Below are 20704 nucleotides of genomic sequence, written 5' to 3' on the forward strand. Positions count from 1 at the left end.
TTTTTGTTTCAGAACAGAGTCTAGAGCAGCTTCATGTAATAGAAGTGTTAAAGGGAGTAAACTTTAATGGCAAAATATGAATTTATGAGCAAAGTATGGCCCTCACATTCACCAGATATGAACATCATTGAGACTCTATGAAAAATGCTGTAGAAGAATAAGAAGCTACTTTCAGCTGCTCCCTTATTCATAAGGGGTGAATATGGGACTATTTGTATGAGGCAGGTTTATTAAATACTGAGTAACGAGGGTGCTCAAACTTGTATAAATGCCATATTTCTTTCATTTTGTAAGTTCATTAAATAAAAAGTAACAACATATTACTGTCTGAGACGGCATTCCCTTTTTTCAGTTTTGTTTTAACCTTATTGTCTTCTCTTTTGACCCATCCAGAGCGTACCACGTTCACGGCAAACGGGTTTTAGCTGTCAAGGTGAGAATTCCTTCCATTTACATGACGATCATAGTGCTTACTTTTTCATTTAGTCCGTCCCTTTGAAACATCAGCGGAATTTGTTGGTGTCGAGTTTATAATTTTGCTGCCCCTTTTGTCTCGCCCATGTCTGATTGCAGGTCATTCCCCTGGATATCACGGTGGAGTTACAGAAGCAAATCATGTCAGAATTAGAAATTCTCTACAAGGTTAGTTTTGAACGACTAATTCGCCTCCTGTTCTTCACCAAAACATTTTTTTCTCCACTGATGTCTGATATCGTACCGCACCTACATTTTTAATTAATCATGAGTCTAACTAATGAAATGCCATTTATCACCTCTGGTCTTACTTACTAAGCCAGGGATCAGTGATACATGAATGAACAGGCACACAAATGTGTGTGTGATCTGAGAAAGAATATATACATAGTCTGTGTGTGTGTGTGTTTGTGTAATTAAATGATAAATGTAGTACTTCTTTCAGCAGTTAGACTTGCAATGGATGCTGCAGTGATGCTTTTGAATCATGGACTGAAATCTTAAAATCTGATCACAAAAAGCTTTTGTGCAGTTCATTCCTGATAATTTTTCTTTTTTTCTTTTCAAATTTATTTATTTTTATTTATTTATTTTTTTCGTAATCCTGAATAAATATTTTTGGCATGCTCTTATATGATCACATTTTCTGTGCTCTTAAATTGCAGTGTGATTCTCCCTACATCATCACTTTCTTCAGTGCCTTTTTTGTAGAGAACAGGATATCAATATGCACAGAATTTATGGACGGTGAGTTTCTTTGCGACTTAAGCAAGTAGCTTGTTTTTTTCCCTTTGCTAGCTACAGTTGTATAAAAGAGACTTTGGGGGAAAAGTCCTCTTTCTCTCTGCCGTGTACCCATTTACACTTCTGCAGATCAAGAGAATGTCTGATCGCTGTAAGTTGTTTAGCATGCCTGTGTGCTAAAAGCTACAAGGGCGTGATAAATCTTGACTTAAGTGCAGTTGTAGGTGTATTTGTGTGTGCCTTTACTGGTGTGAGATGGAGAACTGTGGGGTTTTTTTGTTTTTTGGGGGGAGGTGGGGGAAAGCTGTATATGTTTGTCAAAATGTGTGTTAATGCAGTGATTTCCCTCGATTCACACATTTTCTAGCTTGTCAGCAGTCTGTATAACTTACGTTGTACTCTGTTAGTTCATGAAACATCATGAAATTTCTGGACGTATGTGTACAAATGTAAACCGGTTCACATATAGCAAACACTGAATGATGATTGGGTATAATTGTGTATAGTCGCTATAATTTTGCAGAATACTTGGATGATATCCTCAGTATCACTTTATCTTAAATTAACTGGGTAGCGTTTTGATGATGTTATAAAAAAATGACTGATTAGACTTTTATTTGTATTATTACTACTACTATTATTATTATTACTTTTATTATTTCATTTTTATTTATTGATTATTTATGTATTTAAATTAGTTTTGTGTACTTTTTGCAGTGTATATGTAGATCAGCATTGCTCTCTTGGCAATGATGTCAGTTCAGGATCTGTGGGCTAGATAAGTAATATAAAATCTGGATTAAGATGAAATGAGCATTTCTTCATTTTTTTTTTTAATCTGAATTGTGCAACATGTCTGTATTACTGTAACGCTCTAAATATACATACGCACATACACTTATACATGCATACATTGACACTGACTAACCTGTGTCAATGGGGAAATCTGTGTTGTGCAGGTGGCTCATTGGACGTCTACAAAAGAATTCCAGAGCACGTGCTTGGAAGGATTGCTGTGGCGGTAAGTGTTCATAAAGTTTGCAGAGTTTCCCTGCTGTAAAGTTAAAACCTTTTTTTACTCCATATACAGAGCTCTAGCTGCGAGCACAACAGACCCCACCTACCTGCTATTCAAACTTTCTGTTTGCAAGAAATCAGCCAATCAGATAAAAGTTGGTTTAAAGGGATTTGGTGCAGCATTAAAAACATTTTTTCAAATTGCCGATGAATAGAGGCTAAACAATTGTCTAATATAATATAAATATACAATATTTTAAATAGTGAAGTCAAAATTCAGGACTTTTTATTGCCCCTCTGTTAGCCTGGTTCTTCCAGAGGTTTCTACCTGTTAAAAGGGAGTTTTTCCTTCCCGCTGTTGCCAAGTGATTGCTCTGATTGCTGGGTTTTCTTTGTATTATTGTAGGGGTTTTATCGTAAAGTATAAAGTGCTTTGAAGTGACTGTTGTTGTTGTGATTTGGCACTACATGAATAAAACTGAACTGAAGCAAATTACAAAATTACAGTTATACTACCAATACTAAAGGAGTTATATATGTTGACATGTATAAAAAGTATAGCATCAACAAATTGTGTATATACATATCTAAGCATATATAATATGTTATGGCAAAGCCCTAGGGAGACGGTTAATTTGTACTTAGTATAGTAGTAGTATTTATTTTATTGTCATTGTCAAGAACTTCTTGTACTTTTTAAGATAGCGCTGTCGACCCTCTATAGCACATATGTTTCAAAGTTGTGGCCCAAATACAACAGTGGTCCCACTTCCTCCATGGGCAGACTATAACAGCAGGAAACCCTTGGTTACTAATTTGTCAGCAGATATAGACTACTGACAAATTGTAGCATTTGCCTAGCTCTAGCTGCTTTCTACATCCCCATTCATATAACTGCTAAAAGGTTAAGATAAGCTTTATTATCATTGTAAGCACAAATAAACAACAAAATTGGAGGCACTGCTGATGTTGGTGTATACAGACAGACAAACATAAATAATCATACTTTTCAAATAAAAGAGTAATAAAAATATTCTCTGTACTATCATCAATAGAAATAATAAATAAATAGATAATAATGCTACGGATTGCAGCTTTAATGGCTCAGGTAGGCAGTTGAATAGATGGATATTATAGAGGTATTTTAACTATTGTATTTTGCACTTAAGGTAGATATTGCATAGAGATCAAACATGAACTTGTTTGTGCATGCATACCAGAGCATGAAACTTAAGTGATGTCACTCAGTATAATTAAATATTCATATTATTTTAATGCATTATTATGAAAAAATGTTTTAAAAAAATGGTTTTCTGACCACTGTTGATGTCTGGGATCATCGTCATTCATCAGGATTGGGTATTGATAACATTTTTATATCAATGCCAAATGAATAAATAATATAAAATTCTGCTTGTAAACATGAAACCATCGCTAAAAGCTTGGAGGCTTACCGTTACAATGAATTGGACATTTTGTAACTGTTTCTCAGTCCCACCTGGCTCTCGATTCCCTTTTCTAGTTGGTGGTTTTACCTCTTGAATTTAATTGCCCATGCGTGCGTGGCAGTCACAGTTTCAGTGTGACCTGTTATTTGTTTGCTGCAAACAAAACAGACCTGAGACAAAAACTCATTTAATGTATTAAAGAAATAAAGACAGGAGAACCACAGGTGTGAATTTTTCAATTAGCCCTTATTAGGTGAATGATGGACAAAGTGAGTGTTGTTTTCCTCGTACTCGCCCCGTGCCCATTTCTCCCTCATGTTCTCCTCTCAGTTAAAACTCACATTCTGATCGTATTTGGCCTTGATGTTGATTAATGCATGCCTCTGTTCCACACTCATTACCCTTCTCCTGTCTCCACCTCCTCTTTTCTGTCTCTCTCCTTTAACTTTGTCCGTAATCAAACAATGACAGCTATTTAGTCAGTGTTAATTCTAATTCACAGCTTTCCTTCCTTTCCACTGTCACAGTTGTTAATTATCACAGAAGGAAAAGCACCCAAGAGGGTGCGAGTGGAGCTGCAGACGCCAGTTGTTGCGCTTGCACCACAACCTTTCAAAGCAGCAGGACTTCAGAGAGCTTTTGTGATTTCTTAATTTATCACAGAGGTTGTTTTGCACGAGTGCTGGATGACGGGAGCCTTGAAGCTAAAATCTGCTGTCACACCCCGTAAATGAAGAAACCACCACAAAGCAACATTACACGTTTGCAAATGACTTTAATACTTACTTCTTACTTTTCTAGGTGCCCTAAACTGCCTCCTTCCTAATTCTTCAGTTATTTTCTCTTTTCTCTAGAGAGAAAGTCAGCTTGTTCAGAAAGAGTTTCTTGTGTCCGTATTCACTTCCTGTTGGTTGCTTCCTGATTCTCCGTTTGTCACCAGAGACTTGTAGACATTTTACTCGAATGCACCTCATAATTTTAGCCAATTTGATGTCCATGTTTCCTCAAATGACTTCATAGCTTAACATTGTTGTTGGGATAGACTGTAGAACTTGCCTACAGTATTGTGCAGAAGTCTTCTCCCATTTCTCTGTGTATTGGGAAATAACAGTTTATTGAAATGTGTGCAAGCATAAACTGGAGTTTGTAAAATTAGAAAGAGTTAAAAGTCAGTATTTTGTGTGAACACCTTTACTCTTAACCACAGCCTGAACTCTCCGAAACCTCTTTTCCACTTGCATCTACTCAGCTCGACTCTACTGGATTCTACTTGGTTTTTAGGGTTTTTCATTAGGTGCTCGTTTTTAAAGTACAAAGTTGGCTGGGGTTGCAAGCGAGCCGAGTCTAGCCAAAAATGTGATATCAACAGACTTCCAGGAAGTGATGTCACTGGATGAGTCATGATAGTGACTCTGTCACAAGAATCAAGCCGAAGCAGAAGTAGATAAGTACTTTTGGGCAGCTCTGTTCCTCACAGTTTAATTATTTGACGAATTCTGTGAAAAGTGAAACCACGGCTCTCGTCCCATTCACTCATAGGAATGGACTGAAAGCACTCAATGAGCCTTTGAGCAACACGCTTTTAAGCCGTTTTACAGATCTAAAAGCCCATAGACTAGGGAGACAGATATTTCACTGCCTTATTCACCTGCAGGTCTATAATTTAAATGCTCTGTTACTTAAATATGGGAACTAATATTCACTGAAACAAGGCAGCAACTCCATACTTGTCTTTAAAATGATGTAATTCACAAGTTGTTTGGCTAATACCATCACGCCATACTACTCCTTGAGGTTAGTCTGGTACAAACGTGACAGATTGTGCAAGCTGGTCTTAGTTGAATCTCCTGTAATCACCCCTTTATTATACAGCGACAGTTACTCTGAAGGAGTCCTTCCATCATGCCGCATGCTGGGATCCTGGAGCCTGTTCACCTGCTGCTAAATTTTGTTCTTTAAAATGTGTCACTTTATAACTGAACTCTTTCAAAACAGAGGTGGCGATAAACCTGAGTTAATGTGAAGTAGTTGTTATTCACCAGGGTGTGCTGGTTACACGCCTCATGCTGTCAGAATTGATAGTTGTTCTCTGCCGCTTGTGTCTCTAGGTAGTCAAAGGCCTGACGTATCTGTGGAGCCTGAAGATACTTCACAGAGGTGAGTAAGGTAGTGCACGGCCTCCGTGTTATTAAAAAAGAGCAGGGTTGATAAAGACAAGCCGCGGTGTGCTGATGTTGCAGTTCTATGAAGCAGTTTGTCTCCACAGATGTCAAGCCTTCCAATATGCTGGTGAACACCCGAGGACGAGTCAAGCTCTGTGACTTTGGTGTCAGCACACAGGTACACTGATTTGTTTGTGCGAGCATGAGTGAGAGAGGAAAAGAGAATGGGAGATAGAGGAGAGAAGAAAAAGAACAGTTGTCTGTGGCTTCAAAAACCTCAGTCCTGTGCTCTCGGCGTGTCTGTGTGCGCGTGCATATGGTCAGCTTGTCAATCACCACATTCATTTTCCAACTCAAGACATCAGCGCTGTCCCAGGGGTCTTCCTCTCACATTAACCCCCCACCTCCATTGTTCTGCAGCCTCTCAGAAAAATCACTTGTTATAATTATGACCCACACACACAACGCCAAGCCTCATTGATATGTATTCAGTAGATTGGGGGAAAGCGTGGGTGACGGACAATGGAGTGCGTGTGTGCAAGTCTGTGTGTGCATCAGTGTGCGTTTTGTAGTGTAATCATCAGGGACAGACCTTCACCGCTCCCCAAAACATCAACCCGAGGTCTGCTTTTTTAACACACATCGCTTCTGTGGTAAATTGTTATTCATTTTTAACCTCCACTTCCTTGCTCAACTCCAAGGTGAATTTACACCCTCACTGACTTGTCTTTTTAACTATATTTTTCTGTTAAAGTCTTTTCCACTCATGTACATGCTTCCTCACTCTTTCACGCTCCAGAGGGCATGCTCACAAAAAAAGGAGAGAGAAAAACAGCCTTAAGGGAACAGACACTCATTATCACAGTCCTGTCATTGATGGCATGTGCCATTGTGTCCACATGCACAAACTCACTAATGTCTCCTTGTCTCACTCCTGTTCCTTTGTGCGATGGTTTAGTGCAGCCCAAGATATCGACCTGACATGTCAGTAGGTTTACGTAAAGAAACTTAATCCCCCTTGTTTTTCTTTATTCCTTGACATGACCTTAGTTATATCAAGTTATTTATGCTGTGATCATTTTAATACTTTTTAACGTTTACTCACTTAAATGCTGTTTTATTTGCAGCTGGTGAATTCCATCGCCAAAACATACGTGGGAACTAATGCATACATGGCGGTGAGACACCACTTGATTTTATTCTCTGATACTTTTGAATTTGTTTTAATGCAGTTATACGTTGGTCTCTGACTTTGTTTTTACACTTGTTTGTTTTTGCTTCATAGCCGGAAAGGATATCAGGAGAACAGTATGGGATCCATGCAGATGTCTGGAGTGCGGGCATCTCTTTCATGGAGGTATAACAGTTTTTAAGTGACTTTATGATACACTTAACTGTTACATGAGCGGTCCATTTAATGGCAGATTTAGCTGCAGTGTAATTAAAATGTAATGGGTGGTATCGCATGTGTTAAGTCTTGTCTGTTGCTCATTGTGTGTGGAGGTTTATCAGTGTCACTGTTCTTCTCTCCACATAGCATCGATAAAGTGCTTAACTGACAGTGTGTGTTCAAATAACATTTTAATTTCAGCATCCACCTCCCCGGTCTTTTGTCCTCCTGCTGACATTATTGATTCTCCATCTGTTTCTGTCTCCAGCTCTCCTTCAGCACTATAATAAACGATTGTGGCTTCTGCCTCACCTTTGTTGGTCAATAAATTTGATATCATTACAATTATAACTATAATGGAGTTTGCAGTGATGTCAAACTTATTGACGTAAGTTTGCGTGATTAAGACATATAGTCGTTTTATAAGAGTCTGGTCTCTTTGTTTCTAGCTGTGGGCGTGCACATTAAGCCAAATGAATTGGGTTGCAGTCCTGCTCCCATCTTTACTAGTTAGTCTGTTTATGTTGAAGGAAAGAGCTGAGCATTTTGACAATTTAATAAAGTAATGTTGCCAATAAGCTGCCCTTGACCAAGATGAAAAATGTCCACCCCCAAGTGAATTGCAAAATGTCAGGGAGAGCTGACACCCAACACCCCAGTGAAAACAACACACACACATATTATACGCAACTGCCCTCCAATGGTGTCCCCCTTCTCTTTATCCCTCTATTCTGTTCTCTGCAGGTGGTAATTGTGCGTGTGGGGGGGTTATTAACTAATGGCTGATGTTGTTTGATGAGGAAGTGTTATCAGCAGGTGGGCACTAAGCTTACCTCAAAGACTGAAAGTCTCAAGTTCTGCACGCTCGAGTAGCTTCAGCTGCATTTTGCTTCCTTGTCTACACTTGAGATTTTATGCTATTAAGACACTGCTGATGGCAAGGTGTTTGTACAGTAACACATAATGATGGATACCCTATCATTGCCCTTTACAGTCTATCTGAATGCAGTCCTGTGGTCATACAGGAAGTTTTACCTTTGTGAAGTTTCATTTGTCAGAAAAAGTATTGCTGTGTGTTTTTGGTTGCATTTTAATCTGAGACTCTCACGCAGGACTTCTTAGATGGATGGATAAAACTAAATTTGTTTATTGTCAGATATACTTGAGAATTAATTGTTATCATCTTGTCTATACAGCTGGCGCTTGGCATGTTCCCGTATCCACAGGTAAGGGCTTTTTTTTTTTTAATGGATTATGGCACTGATGAATAAATGCTGGGAGTTTTGATCTGTTTCAAATAATTTTTCTGGAAGGAGTTCCTGTTGGATGTTTATTCTTGTAATACTTTTCTTGATAGATAACAGTTTCTCTTCTTGAAATAATTTAGTATGTTAAGACAAAATAAGAAACAAAGAAAAATTGCAAACAACCTGAAGACCGCTCAGCACTGTGCTGATTAGGCTTTTTGTTGGCCAGCTTCTCCCACCCAATTCTAAACTGCTGGATAATTTTCTCTTTATTTTTTTAATTGTAGTTTTCTATTTATAGGAGAAAACTGGAATCATAACCCCCGGGAAACTGATTTCCTCTTGTTATCAATTCATCTAGATCAGTTTTTGATTTACAGTTTCAAGTGTATGAACTGCTTTTTGGGCTTATTTTTTTCCCCTCATTACACTAAGTTAAAATCCTGCTCAAATGTAATTGCTATAGAAGTGGCTTCCCAATCCCATCAAGTCTTAATTAGCCCTTTTAAGATGGGTTTATCTCACTAATCCCTAGCTGAGCAATCTCAATCTGGTTACCTCAGGTTACCTCCTGGCTGTCCACCTTTACAAAATTTGAAGGGGCAGGTCTTATTTAGGAAAATTTGTTTCTGAAGTTAGACTGATTGTGTGAGAGTATTAGTTATTTATAGATGAGCTGGGATTTTCCATTTCTGCCCGTCAGTGCATTTGACAAAAAGTCTTACACGGTGAATCAGTTATTTTATTTTTTTAATGGTTTGTTGTGTGCAACAGTTGGACTGCTCTGTTAGTCAAAACGCGCTTGAAAATAAGTGATTTAAAAGGCAGACTGTTTGGTAACTGCTGCACCATCTGCCCATGGATTGGCGAGTTACTGATTATTTTCAGGAACGCCAGTTATCCTTCCCGAGGAGAGCAGACATTCAATAAATGAACGAGCCGGACAGCTTTTATAAGGCTTAAAAATCTCAGGATGTATGCATGAAAATGTGCTCTTGTATGCCATTGGTCTTTTGGCTGATAATGTCCATTGCCTCTGTTTAATGATGTTCTCCAGTAAAAGCCATTTGTCATGTGTTTTGACAGGAATTTATTCAGCACCTCTTTTTGTGCTTTCACAGTAAACATCTGTCTGCGAGACTGATTAGAGTCGCGATGTAGCTCTTGACTTGTTTTTGGCGTCGATCGTTAATTCTTAAGTACGATGAAAAGCAAGTGCAGGAAAGCAAAGGTGTAGATCGTGTAGTAACGTAAATGTCATACAGTGATCGATCTGTGCGCCTGTAGCCTTGGGTGTGTCTGATTTGCGCGCTCTCCTCTCTTCATTTGATTCCGTCATTATCATGTTAATCGCTAATGTACGAGAGGCACTTTAGTCCTCCCTCGTAGATATAAAAGGGGTGGACAAAATAAAAACACCTCTCTGTTTTTGGTAAGGCTCTCTACCATCACGCAGCTTTCCTCATCTCGGTGTTAATTTTCCCCTAACTCCATATGGCACTGCAGACAGTTCACCTGCAGGCTGTAGCAGAGCAGTGTGGCGAGAGCGCTCGGATCCAGCTCGTCAGGCGCAGCCTGCCAAAGTCCTCGGGCCTAAGCTGTCATTTTTGCAGACGCTGGCACAGCTGTCTGTGCAAAACCCCCTGCTACACTTCACAGAGAACATTTTAGCACAGGCTCAGAAAGAAGTTGTAGAAGATTAAAAGAGGGAGGAAAAATTAGAAGAAAATCTGTGGCGTCTGAATTTTTACTTAGTGAAAAATGCTGGATGACTTATTAAAGCGGTGTGGCGTTTAGATTTGAAGGAACTAAAGGAAGGGAGCGTGTGCGCGTTCCACTTGCTTTTATTTGTCGGACGTTGTTTAGTTAATGGATTATCCTCCATTCATTGTTGTGTGATTGTGTATGCATGCACAGTGGAGTCATCACCTCATGTTTGTCATGATTAGAGATTGTCTCTTTAATTCCACTTCACCACATGTCGGGATTCATTTGCATTCTTTGTCAGGAGTTAATGGAGTTTTGCACGGCTCGCTCTGAAAGTCTTTGAAGACACCAGACCTGATGTGATGTGTATACAGCCGCCAGCAGTATTGTATCTGATTGATTTGTTGTCTTTTTTGCTTGCTTTATGCTTGCTTTTGTTTCTCTTCATTTTGTCATGTTTTTTTTTCTCCCCCCCTCAAATTTGAATGGATTTGTGGATGAAATGCCGTGTCAATCTTTAGTGTGTCTGTTTCAGGAACTTTCATTACACGTCAGCGCATCCATCAGAGAATATAGATGCTTTCCTTTTGTTGCTTTGTTTTTTCACTCCGAAATGAAACGGAGAGGAAATGGTATCTGTTCCCACAGTGTAGTGTGTGTTGTAAACAATGTTTGCTGTAATTTTTTAGCTCGCTACAACAAATCCAAACTGCTGCATACTTTGTTCGATCACGTGTCCTCCGTCAGCAAGCTAGTTAACATTTTGTTTCAATAGATAAGTAATCAATATGTGAAGTCTTAACATATTACAGGACCTTTTGTTTATTGCAGTGCTAATTATTGTCGCTTGCACATTTTTGGACGTTTCGCTTACAACTCATTTTGGCTCATCTGTGCAGCCGAAAACTGATTTTAATGATCTGTTGTCTTGACTTGATAGCGCTTCCTTTAATCAATCACGTTGCAAATCTAAATTTAACACTTAGAGAATCTAATTTGAGCAGTATTCCTGTGGCTAAGGATGAAAGGCTGGCAGCTGAAGGAGATCAGAGATGAGCTGCTTTCATTGCATGATGTTTCATAGCCTTCATTTTCAGGGAAACGCATCTCAAGCTAATGCAACAGCATGCTTGTTGTTGACCTAACAGCTACGAAAACAGAGGTGCAGACCTCTCATTTTTATATATATATATATATATAAAAGCATATCTTCATTTGGGCCCTTAATCATAATGAAAACATGCCTGTCAGTTTTTGAAAGTGATGTCTTTTTTTCTTTTATTATCTATCTAAAAGAGAGTTTTTTAGATTCATTACCCTTGAAGAAATGTCTTCTTTCAAGAGGGGAAAAGCCATCTGATCTTTTAGACGTGTTTATTGAGCGGCTCTTGAAAGGGACAGAAATCATTTGACATCTAAAAATTGATTTTGTGACTTCTTCTTTTCATGCTGAGCAGACTGTGATGGTTTGAAGTAATGAGAGAAGCTCAAAAACTTGAGTGGGCTCTCCACCTCAAAGACGCGAGAAGCTGGTGTTTATTTCCTACACAGCTACATTTGCATACACACACACAGAGACAGCTTTATGCACTTACATACACAATACAGGTGTTTGTTCATAGCTAACATACAAATAAAAGTCTGAGTCCATCTATTTTCTTCTGTTTATCTAGTTCAGGGTCATGGGGTGGCTGGAGTCTATCCCAGCTGTCATTGGGTAAAAGGTGGGGTACACCCCAGGCAGGTCACTGGTCTGTGTCACGCTGCTTACCAAGAGAGTTTATTTCTGTGCACACTTAAGCAAACATGCATTTTTTTTTATGCCTTTGGGATCTAGCTTTTTGATTATTCTTTTTATGGGTTCTATTTTATCTTTTTATTATTATTTTTATTTTTAGGGTGGGATACATCTACAGTCTTCAGCACACAGCCAGTCTCGTATTAATTCACTATGAGTCACCGGCACAGAGATTCATTTACATCTTCCGCTAGTAGTTTAGTCAGATTGTGTTTATGACTTAGGAGAAGATTCGACTCATTTCATGATGAAATTCATTGAGAAATGCGGCCCATCCAAAGGTTCACTTCATGGGGAATAACAGGGAGGTATTTTAAAATAAAAAATCTTTTTTTTGATGTGTGGTCAAGCCACACGGTACAAGAGGAACATGCGCTCATTTATGCTTGAATAAGTTGGTCTCCCACTATCCAATTCCAACTCCTGGAGCAGCACGCAATTTTGTTCTAGTAATTATTTCTGAACAAATTAGTTTTCCATAGTTGCCTTTAATGTGTCTGAATCAGGCAAAACTGGATATAGAGGCAGTTTAGGAGTCTCTTGGTATTTACAGAGTGTAAAAACCTGTATTTAATCGAGTGGATCAATAAGTGCTCTAATGCACTGTCAGAAGGCCTGGAGAAATGAGCAATTTATTCACCAAACATTGTTAGACATTTAGCTGAGCCTAGTTTTTGAGCCTTGTATCATTTAGTCTGTGTGATGAAGTTATAAATTTAGATCTTTAGAAATAAAAGCATGGGTTTCCTCATGAATTCACCCTCGGGGGGTGTTTAAATAAAAAAACTAAATCCTGTCTAGAGTTTTGTTACTGCAGTGTCGTACATTTTAAGACGAAGGCTTTTATTTTGAAGAAAAGTTTCTTTATTTTTGATCCCGATCAAATGAGGTGGCGTGTTAGTAAGTCAAAAAATTGGATTTGTGTTTTTTTTCCTCCTTTTCAAGATCCGCCTTGTTGTTGTCGTCGTGTGTTTAGCTCGTTCAGTGTCGGAGTGTCACCTGGGAAACCGCCACAGCGAGCACGCTCTTCTAAAACCTCAACACTGTTTGCGACAGTCACTTTGCATCCCAGCACATCTCGATCACCTGGAGGGCAGGAATGAAGTGCAGCTCTGAAAATTAGCATTAGTGGATCTTTTACCCCCATTCTCCTCAAATGAGAGCGAGGCCATTAACATTTGTGTGTTTTCATTATGTAAATGGTGTTAACACATACTCACAAATTGCCAACAGGAAAGCAATAATTTTCTCCCAGTGATCATAATGTGTCCAAGTGCATCGTCTTGATTATGACACGCTAATTACATATTGCCTAGTCTCTCTCTCTCTCTCTCTCTCTCCCTCTCTCACCCTACAGATTCAGAAAAACCAAGGATCTTTAATGGTAAGTTTTATTGCAGTGGAATAAGAAGCTAGAGGTCTACAACTCTGAAGTCTGTTACTCTTGGTTGACTCTCTCATTTGAAATAATAATAAAAAAAAGCCCATCAAATTCCATTTTTGCAGAAAAATATTGGATCATGCTTAAACTGCTAGTATTACATTAGGTGCCATTATGGAATAATAAAAACATTCAGAAGCTGAATGGTGGTTTGCCTGAGCTCACTGAATTTGATTAATCTAGGTAGATACTTTTTTTTTTTTTTTAATATCACACTATTGATTTTCTCCATTGCCAAGAAATTCCATGTAAGCTAACATGTTTTTTTCTCCCTGTGCTTCTCCTTTTCCAGCCTCTCCAGTTACTGCAATGCATTGTTGATGAGGTGAGTCGTCGTCTTATGTGCTTTTGCATCTAAAGTCAGCCCTAATGGCCCGGAAAGCTTATATTTTGTTTCCTAATGAAGCAAACCACTCAGGCGGCTTTGCTCCCCATTCACTCAACCCTTCACCCTACGCGACTGCCTCAGGCAATACACATATGCACATGCACATTACTGTAGAGGTTGGACCTGTCATGAGTAACACGTACACACAAAGCGCAGCTCTCAATTCTGTGTACTAGTGTATGCAAAAATGTGTTTAACCAGGCTTTCTCTCCTTACTGCACTGGGTTTTATTATTGTGTCTTAAAAAAAAAAGTCAGAGAAGACTCACAGGAGCATCAAACCAAAGACTCATAGGACTGATAACGATGCGCGCACACTGCAGACCACAGCGACTGATTAGCCATCCAATAAAGTTTTATTTAATTTTGTAATTTGCGTAGAAGCAAAAGGATGTCAAAGATGAAAAAGACATAATAATGACTTTATAAGAATTTATTTAAGCCAACGGATCAATCTCCTCAGTGACAGCGTTCAGGTACCCGTTCTCATCTAATTTCTTTATGCTCTAAGACTTTCCATTTTCTAATACAAAATGCAAGCTTGGACAAAATATCATAGTGAAACCAAACCTTGTTCAAGTCAATCTTGAACAGTTTCTTGATACATTGAGATGCTGCTGTGCACAAAAATATGCATTATATAGAAGCTCACTCTGTGTGCATTTACATCATAAGCAGGAATAATAATCTCCCCTCCCCTCTTCTTCTTTTAAGCTGGCTTCTTTGCTGAACAGTCAAAATGGCTACACAGCATAAAGCATTCCTGCAATGCCCCCATCACCAGCTATATCGCACATTAAACATACAATGTCACTTGTCCTTAACTGCCTATAGATTGGCCGTAATTAATAATTAAATGCTTTCGGTTGTAATGGATTGACCTGGGCTGAACTGTTCATTAGTCAGCTAGACGTAGCCATCACTCAAACTATTTTTCTGTGCCCTTTCTCGTCTCCCCCTTGAGGCAAGAGAGCTCTCATTGTTGTCCGTGCCGTACCGTCCCAGCTAGTGCAGTGCTTTGGAGGAAGAGACAAGAGGATAACCTCTCTCTGGACAGTTGACGCTGCATTGATGAAATCTATCTGTTCCCACTTACGCCCGATTTAGACTTGTGCATTGAGTCTCGGCAGAGCCGATGACATAAGCTACGTAAAGTGGCTGACATTGTTGCCAGCGTTTATGGCTGTATGTGGTGCATTATGTGTTAATTATGTGTTTTACATGCAGTGCCAGCCGATAGAAACAAATGAAATGCCTCGACTTTCTTCCCTCCGGGGTCCTCGCTCTTTGTTGTTTTCTTTTTTCTTTTTTTTCCAAAGGAAAACACATTTATGCATCAAGTTTGTACATTCAGATAGTTTCAGCTCCCTCTCCCTCCAGGAATTTACAGATTTTTTTTGAGTGCTTATGTTGTTACTATCATTATTGTTTCTTATATTGAGGCAATGATTGTAATTCTCTCCCTGTCCTGTTCAAAAACTGCCAAAAAACTCACCAGAAATGAACAGGGGAGAGGACTCGACGGTTGTGAACAGGCCAGGTGCACATCAGGTTACACTGTAGGTTACGTTGTAGAGTTTTAGAGCTATTCGCGGTTACGGTTTACCTACAGTGTAGATCTCCCACTGAAGCATAAATTCCCACTTGGATGTTCAGAGTCTGGCATAACTTGTATAAACCCTTTTTTATTTTTGTTTAAACCCAAATAACTGGGCTGGGACACGTCACATGGAGCAGCTACTCTAATACAAAGGTATTTTTAAGTAGTTTAGACACACCTGACTCAACACTATGGCAGGTGTGATAAATTACACCTGACTCCCTGGCATTTTGTAAATATTGCTCATTACTATATACTGTACTGTACATGTGAACCTTTTTTGGATATTGTATGTGACTTAACCCACTGGGAAATTGAAAGTTGCTTTATTGGCTGAATGAATGTGCTCTTGTGAGTGGAGCTTTTAATATTAGGTACAAATGTGTGTGGTTTGGCTTCCATTTCTTTCATTTTGAACCTAAATTGAGGTATGCCCTCAACATATAGGCCAAATAAACAAATGATCAAAATTCAAATTGCTGATTACCGCTGATTCTGTAGTGTGGTGGTTTACACATTTATCCAACACACAAAAGATTTGCTCCCCAGGAGGAGATGCAAATCTCTGAGAAGGTTGCGTGAGGAAGTAGCATGCGGCATAAACATTTTCCAGATCATAAATCTGCTGTCTGAATAAGGGAGCAGCTGAAAGAAGGATTTACTTACACAGAATAGTAGAGGTAGTAAGAACTGTGGTTTCAGCTCAAGTAAAGGAGTTTATTTATTTAGACAAGAAAATGGTTTTGACATTCATGAACAAAGAACATGTAGTCGTTGTTGACAGCTTACACAGTTAATTTGCCAGCATTAGAGAAAACACATTTTTGACTTGCCTAACGTAACATTACATCACCTCCACTTTATCTTGATTTTATTTATAAGGTTGTTTTAATGCTTTAAAAAAAAAATTAGGTTGATTTTGGTCAATATTTGGAAAACGCCAAAATTTTCCATAACCCAACAGCTATAAAACACTCGAGGCTGAATCTCATTAGTAACACACTGAATATCTCTTTCTAAGGACTGTTAGTGTTCACTCTCAAAATGACACATTTGTATGTAAGACACTTAAAGGGGCATTTGCACTTCTGCACTGAATCTATGCTGCATTCATGCCATAAATACAAACCTTTCCGATCATCAGCAAAAGTATAAATACCAGTATAAGTAAATTATAAAATTGGGTATAATTCATATTGATCCTGAAGAGTGGTTCTATATACGTGTATACTGCTCAAAGAGGAATCAAAGGAACACTTGAAAAATCTTAACTTTGATGTTTGATCTGATTTCTGAATCCAGCCCTCAGAGCTGTGATGATTTTGTTTTCCACTGATGTTTCATCACTTCATGCTGATCGGATTGCACAATGCATGTTAGTAAAGATATTCAACTAGAACATGTGTTTTAAGTGTTCCCTTAATTTTTATTTTAACATGCCAGTCCTCCACTTAAATGCATCGTACTTGCATCTTTGGAAATCCTTGTTATGAGTGCATGCTAGAGAAACGGCATGCTCACCCTGCTCAGGCAGGGTCTTGAATTAGAAGTTCTCTGCAGTTGTTTCCACCATCTGTAAGCTGTCCTCCCTCATTAATGCGCCTCTCTCCTCTGTTTGTTGAATAGCAAGTGGCTCCACTAATAAAGAACTCCCACTTTATTTTCAAGCCTGTAATTACTGATCTAATTTTGCCTAATAATTGCTTCATGGCAATGACATGTATATTTACTTGTACCCTTGTACCCTCGTAGTGTGTGTTCTGTCTCCTAGTGGTGCACATTGACAACCAGAGGACTAATTCACGCAGACTAGCCACTTTCATCAGCCTGCCTGTCTTTTGTGCCATCGCCTGCTGCCACATCAAAGCTGCAGCAGTGTTCCTCTCAGGTGGAAACATGAATACATGCATAAATGTGCATGTTTATATCTGCATGCAGATTTGTTTGAAAAGTGCAGACAGGAATTTTGCATCAAATTTAGCCTACATGACACATACATTAGTTGTATAGTCAAGACTTTATGTGTGCGGTGCACCTAATTGATTGTTGCTTTGTGTTTGTGTGTACACCAAAATATAGCGATAGCAAATTATTTGGTGCTCTGTCTCTGTAAACAGTGTATACTAACGTTTGTGGGTTTTCGTGCTTAAGGGCATTTGTTTGTGCACGTGTGTTTTTGTGTGTGCGCTATGATATATTGCTCATCCAAGCAGCGGCAGAACTGTGAAGTGCACTGAGATTAGAAGGAATCCATTCCTTTGTTAATTTAAATGGGTTCATGCATCATGCTTTGCGGGAGCCTGCCGATCAGAGCATTAAGGAATGGCGAACACTGCCCAGAGGTGTTTTTAATGGCACAGCAGGGTCTCGGATGTAAAGAGGTTTAATTCTTTGCATTTGAATGAATGCGTGGTCTTGAACCTGGGCTGTATGAGTTTTGTGCATATCTGAGTAGTTGCTTTATTTCATTTTTTAAGACCTCTTTGCATCATCTCTGTATGACGCCGCACTACATGTTTTTAAAACTTGACCTACACCTGCGGCATCTACCGATCTTATTATATCCAAGCACAACACATTTTGTGTATGTAAAATTTTAGAGTTACAGATAACAGCATCTTCCAAATGTATATACAACAACTGCTTGCTGGTATTGTTGGAAACAAAGTAAATACAGATGTTAATTTAGTAAGGTTGCTGCTGTAAAGTGGTTTAGACTTTTCCTCCAAGTATTTCATGTGTAAAAATAATAATATACTGTGTTGGGAGGTTTTCGTGCCAGCAGCCAAAGGCAGGGATAAAGCAAGAGTGGGAAAGTGGATGGAGTAATGAGGTGAAGGGCTGTAATGGAGGGTCAGTCGGGCACAGCTGTTCTACATGACACGGTTCATAGAACTTCGATTGACAACAGGCAGCGGGCCTGACACACTCAGACACACACACAGAGGGATACACACTTAGATGACTTCAAAGTTTTTGACACCCTGTAACATTAACATAACGTTAACTCGATCTTAAATGCATCCTTATACTAATCCTAAAGCATGTCTTTGCTTTTGCTATTGATTATCTCAGTGTAGGTAAAAGATTTATAGGAAATGATATGTTTGAAAAATGGGTAAATAAAGCTCAGACTCTTTATTAAAGACTAATGTAGCCACCTTACGTGACCTATTGGTTTGTTAAGTTTTGTTTTGTAGCCTTAGGCTTAGCATTTTTCTCACCACTGTGTTGCTTTTTTTCAAGCTTGATCGGGTTTAGTTAGGAAACTGCATCTATCGGCTGCAATGCACAAACACACATATTTGCTAATTATTCGTGCACTACTAGTTTCACCTCCGAAACCCACACAGCAAGCCATAATATTTCCCAGATAGCACCATTAAAATACTCCCAAGTAACGAAAAACGCCACACGCACCTTGAAGAGGCTTCATCTCTGCTGACTTTGTGTCATCATCCACCTGTCAGTGAAAGTGGTGTTCTCCTAACTTTAGTCCTTGATCAAACATGTGAGTTATTGAGAAAAAAGAAATCACCACTATACAGTTGTGATGAAGAGGTAACTTGGCTATAGAGACCAGGCTGCTTTAAAGACGACTGTTTTATCAGCCTGTGTGGACTGATTCAGTTTTGTAACAGCTGCAGTTTAGGACACTTATGTGTTTGTTCCATTTTCCAGCCTTGGAGCTTACTGCTTTCAAAGGTGTGTTTAATATCTAAGAATTAAATTAAAAGGGATGTCAAAACATCAAAAGAAGTTTTAGAAAATGTTTGAAGTTAAAAGATTCAAAGATGTTAGATGACATGAGTAATAACCAGAGTGGTTTTTTTTTTTATTAAATAGCAATAATAACACTTCCCAGGTCTATACAACAAAATCCACATTCATATTTTGTATTTAAGAACAAAGTAAAATGAGTTCAGGGACTACTTGGCCACTTTTTTTCTATTTGTCTTTATTTTAGCTTCTTATTTATCTTTTAAGTTACATATTTCCCTGGAACAAAAACCTGCAATGATAAAAGTGAGGTGAACTGCACAAAAGATTTGTGTACACTTTCTCTAAAGTAAAGGAGTGCAAAAAACCACAATGTCAAAAATACTGAATAATCTTTCAGATATTTCTCCTACATAAATTGAATGCTACAAATTTAACATTCATCCTGGTAGCTTCAAAGAGCTTCGTTACCATAACATCTTTGTGTCTGTGTGCACCTTTAGATATCTGCTAATATAATAAAATATAATAACATTTTTGTATTCTATCAGCACCGTAACACACTCCTTTTACTCTTATACTTTAAAGTGGGTTTAAATAGTCCATTTTCCCCACCAGGCTGACTTTAAACATACTGTGTGCCACCAGGTACCTCCACAGCTGTTCACCTGGCAGGCACAAGGAAAATAAAAAGTAGAAAAAGTTTTTGCTTTGCATCATTTGGTTGTTTTAGTAACCATCAAACAGAATTTCTGTCCTGTTAAGAGCACTCGTTTTCAAAAGGTGACTCTTAATTAGTTGTGTGCGTTGTGCTGAGGGCTCCACACCAAATATACAGCTGTTTCCTTTAAAGGTTTTTCCCTTTGGTCTGATGATCTTTTCATTGACATCCAAATCTTGTCTTATTCCACCTCTTTCTCTGCTGGACTGCTTACAATTAAAGAACATGATCCAGGGATGTTGGCATCTAATAAGCGCTCCCTGCATCGACACCTGACCATGTGCCTGCCAATCACAGCTGGTCCTTGCACTGTGCAGCTTAAAGTTTCCCAGACTAGTCTGGATGAGTAGCATTGCATTAAACACAGATGTACAACTACTTTCAGATGTTTGGCCCAGCAGAAGAGCTTGTCCCTCAAAGCAGAAAAAGGGCCAATTTACTGGACAAGAAACACGTTATCCTCTCAAAACCTGCAGTAAATGCAACGAGCCACAGGAGAAATGAAGCGGCATCAAGTGTCACCTCCATCATGCAGACGCAGTGAATGGCGTGAAAGAATTTATATTTTGCTTCTAGGAGATGCACTTAGGTGAAAAATATCTGGCAGACCTTATTCATGAATGCAGCAGTGCCATGTTGATTTAATTTTTAATTACTTTTTGGTAATAGTTTTTTTTTTAATTAGATCTTTTATTTTCTGTTGAAGAGAAGCCCTGAGTTTAGGTTCATGAATAGGATCTGATTTGTTTTGAAAGCAGTGTTGTGTTAACATGAATCTGCACGAAAACATTTTTGGTACTAAAATCAGTGAATAATGATGACAAACAATCTCAATAATCTTGTAGTCC

General features: G+C 38.7%; 1 protein-coding gene across 3 annotated transcripts in view; it reads left to right on the forward strand.

The window, feature by feature from the left end:
- Nucleotides 1-20704, forward strand: part of map2k5 (mitogen-activated protein kinase kinase 5) — a 59098-nt gene that overhangs the window by 17609 nt on the left and 20785 nt on the right. For 2 of the 3 annotated variants that reach the window (XM_085274178.1, XM_085274188.1), the window contains exons 9-19: nt 394-433; nt 574-642; nt 1140-1221; nt 2178-2239; nt 5792-5840; nt 5950-6023; nt 6973-7023; nt 7131-7202; nt 8432-8461; nt 13345-13371; nt 13721-13753. In XM_085274178.1, coding sequence (XP_085130304.1) covers nt 394-433; nt 574-642; nt 1140-1221; nt 2178-2239; nt 5792-5840; nt 5950-6023; nt 6973-7023; nt 7131-7202; nt 8432-8461; nt 13345-13371; nt 13721-13753 — 589 coding nt within the window. The remainder of the gene's footprint in view (nt 1-393; nt 434-573; nt 643-1139; nt 1222-2177; nt 2240-5791; nt 5841-5949; nt 6024-6972; nt 7024-7130; nt 7203-8431; nt 8462-13344; nt 13372-13720; nt 13754-20704) is intronic. The other variant, XM_085274197.1, reaches the window with a different exon arrangement.

Source organism: Mchenga conophoros, linkage group LG1, assembly GCF_057382185.1.
Source record: "Mchenga conophoros isolate Kocher_MC1m ecotype Shallow Benthic linkage group LG1, M_conophoros_male_GT1.1, whole genome shotgun sequence".
Lineage (NCBI taxonomy): Eukaryota > Metazoa > Chordata > Actinopteri > Cichliformes > Cichlidae > Mchenga > Mchenga conophoros.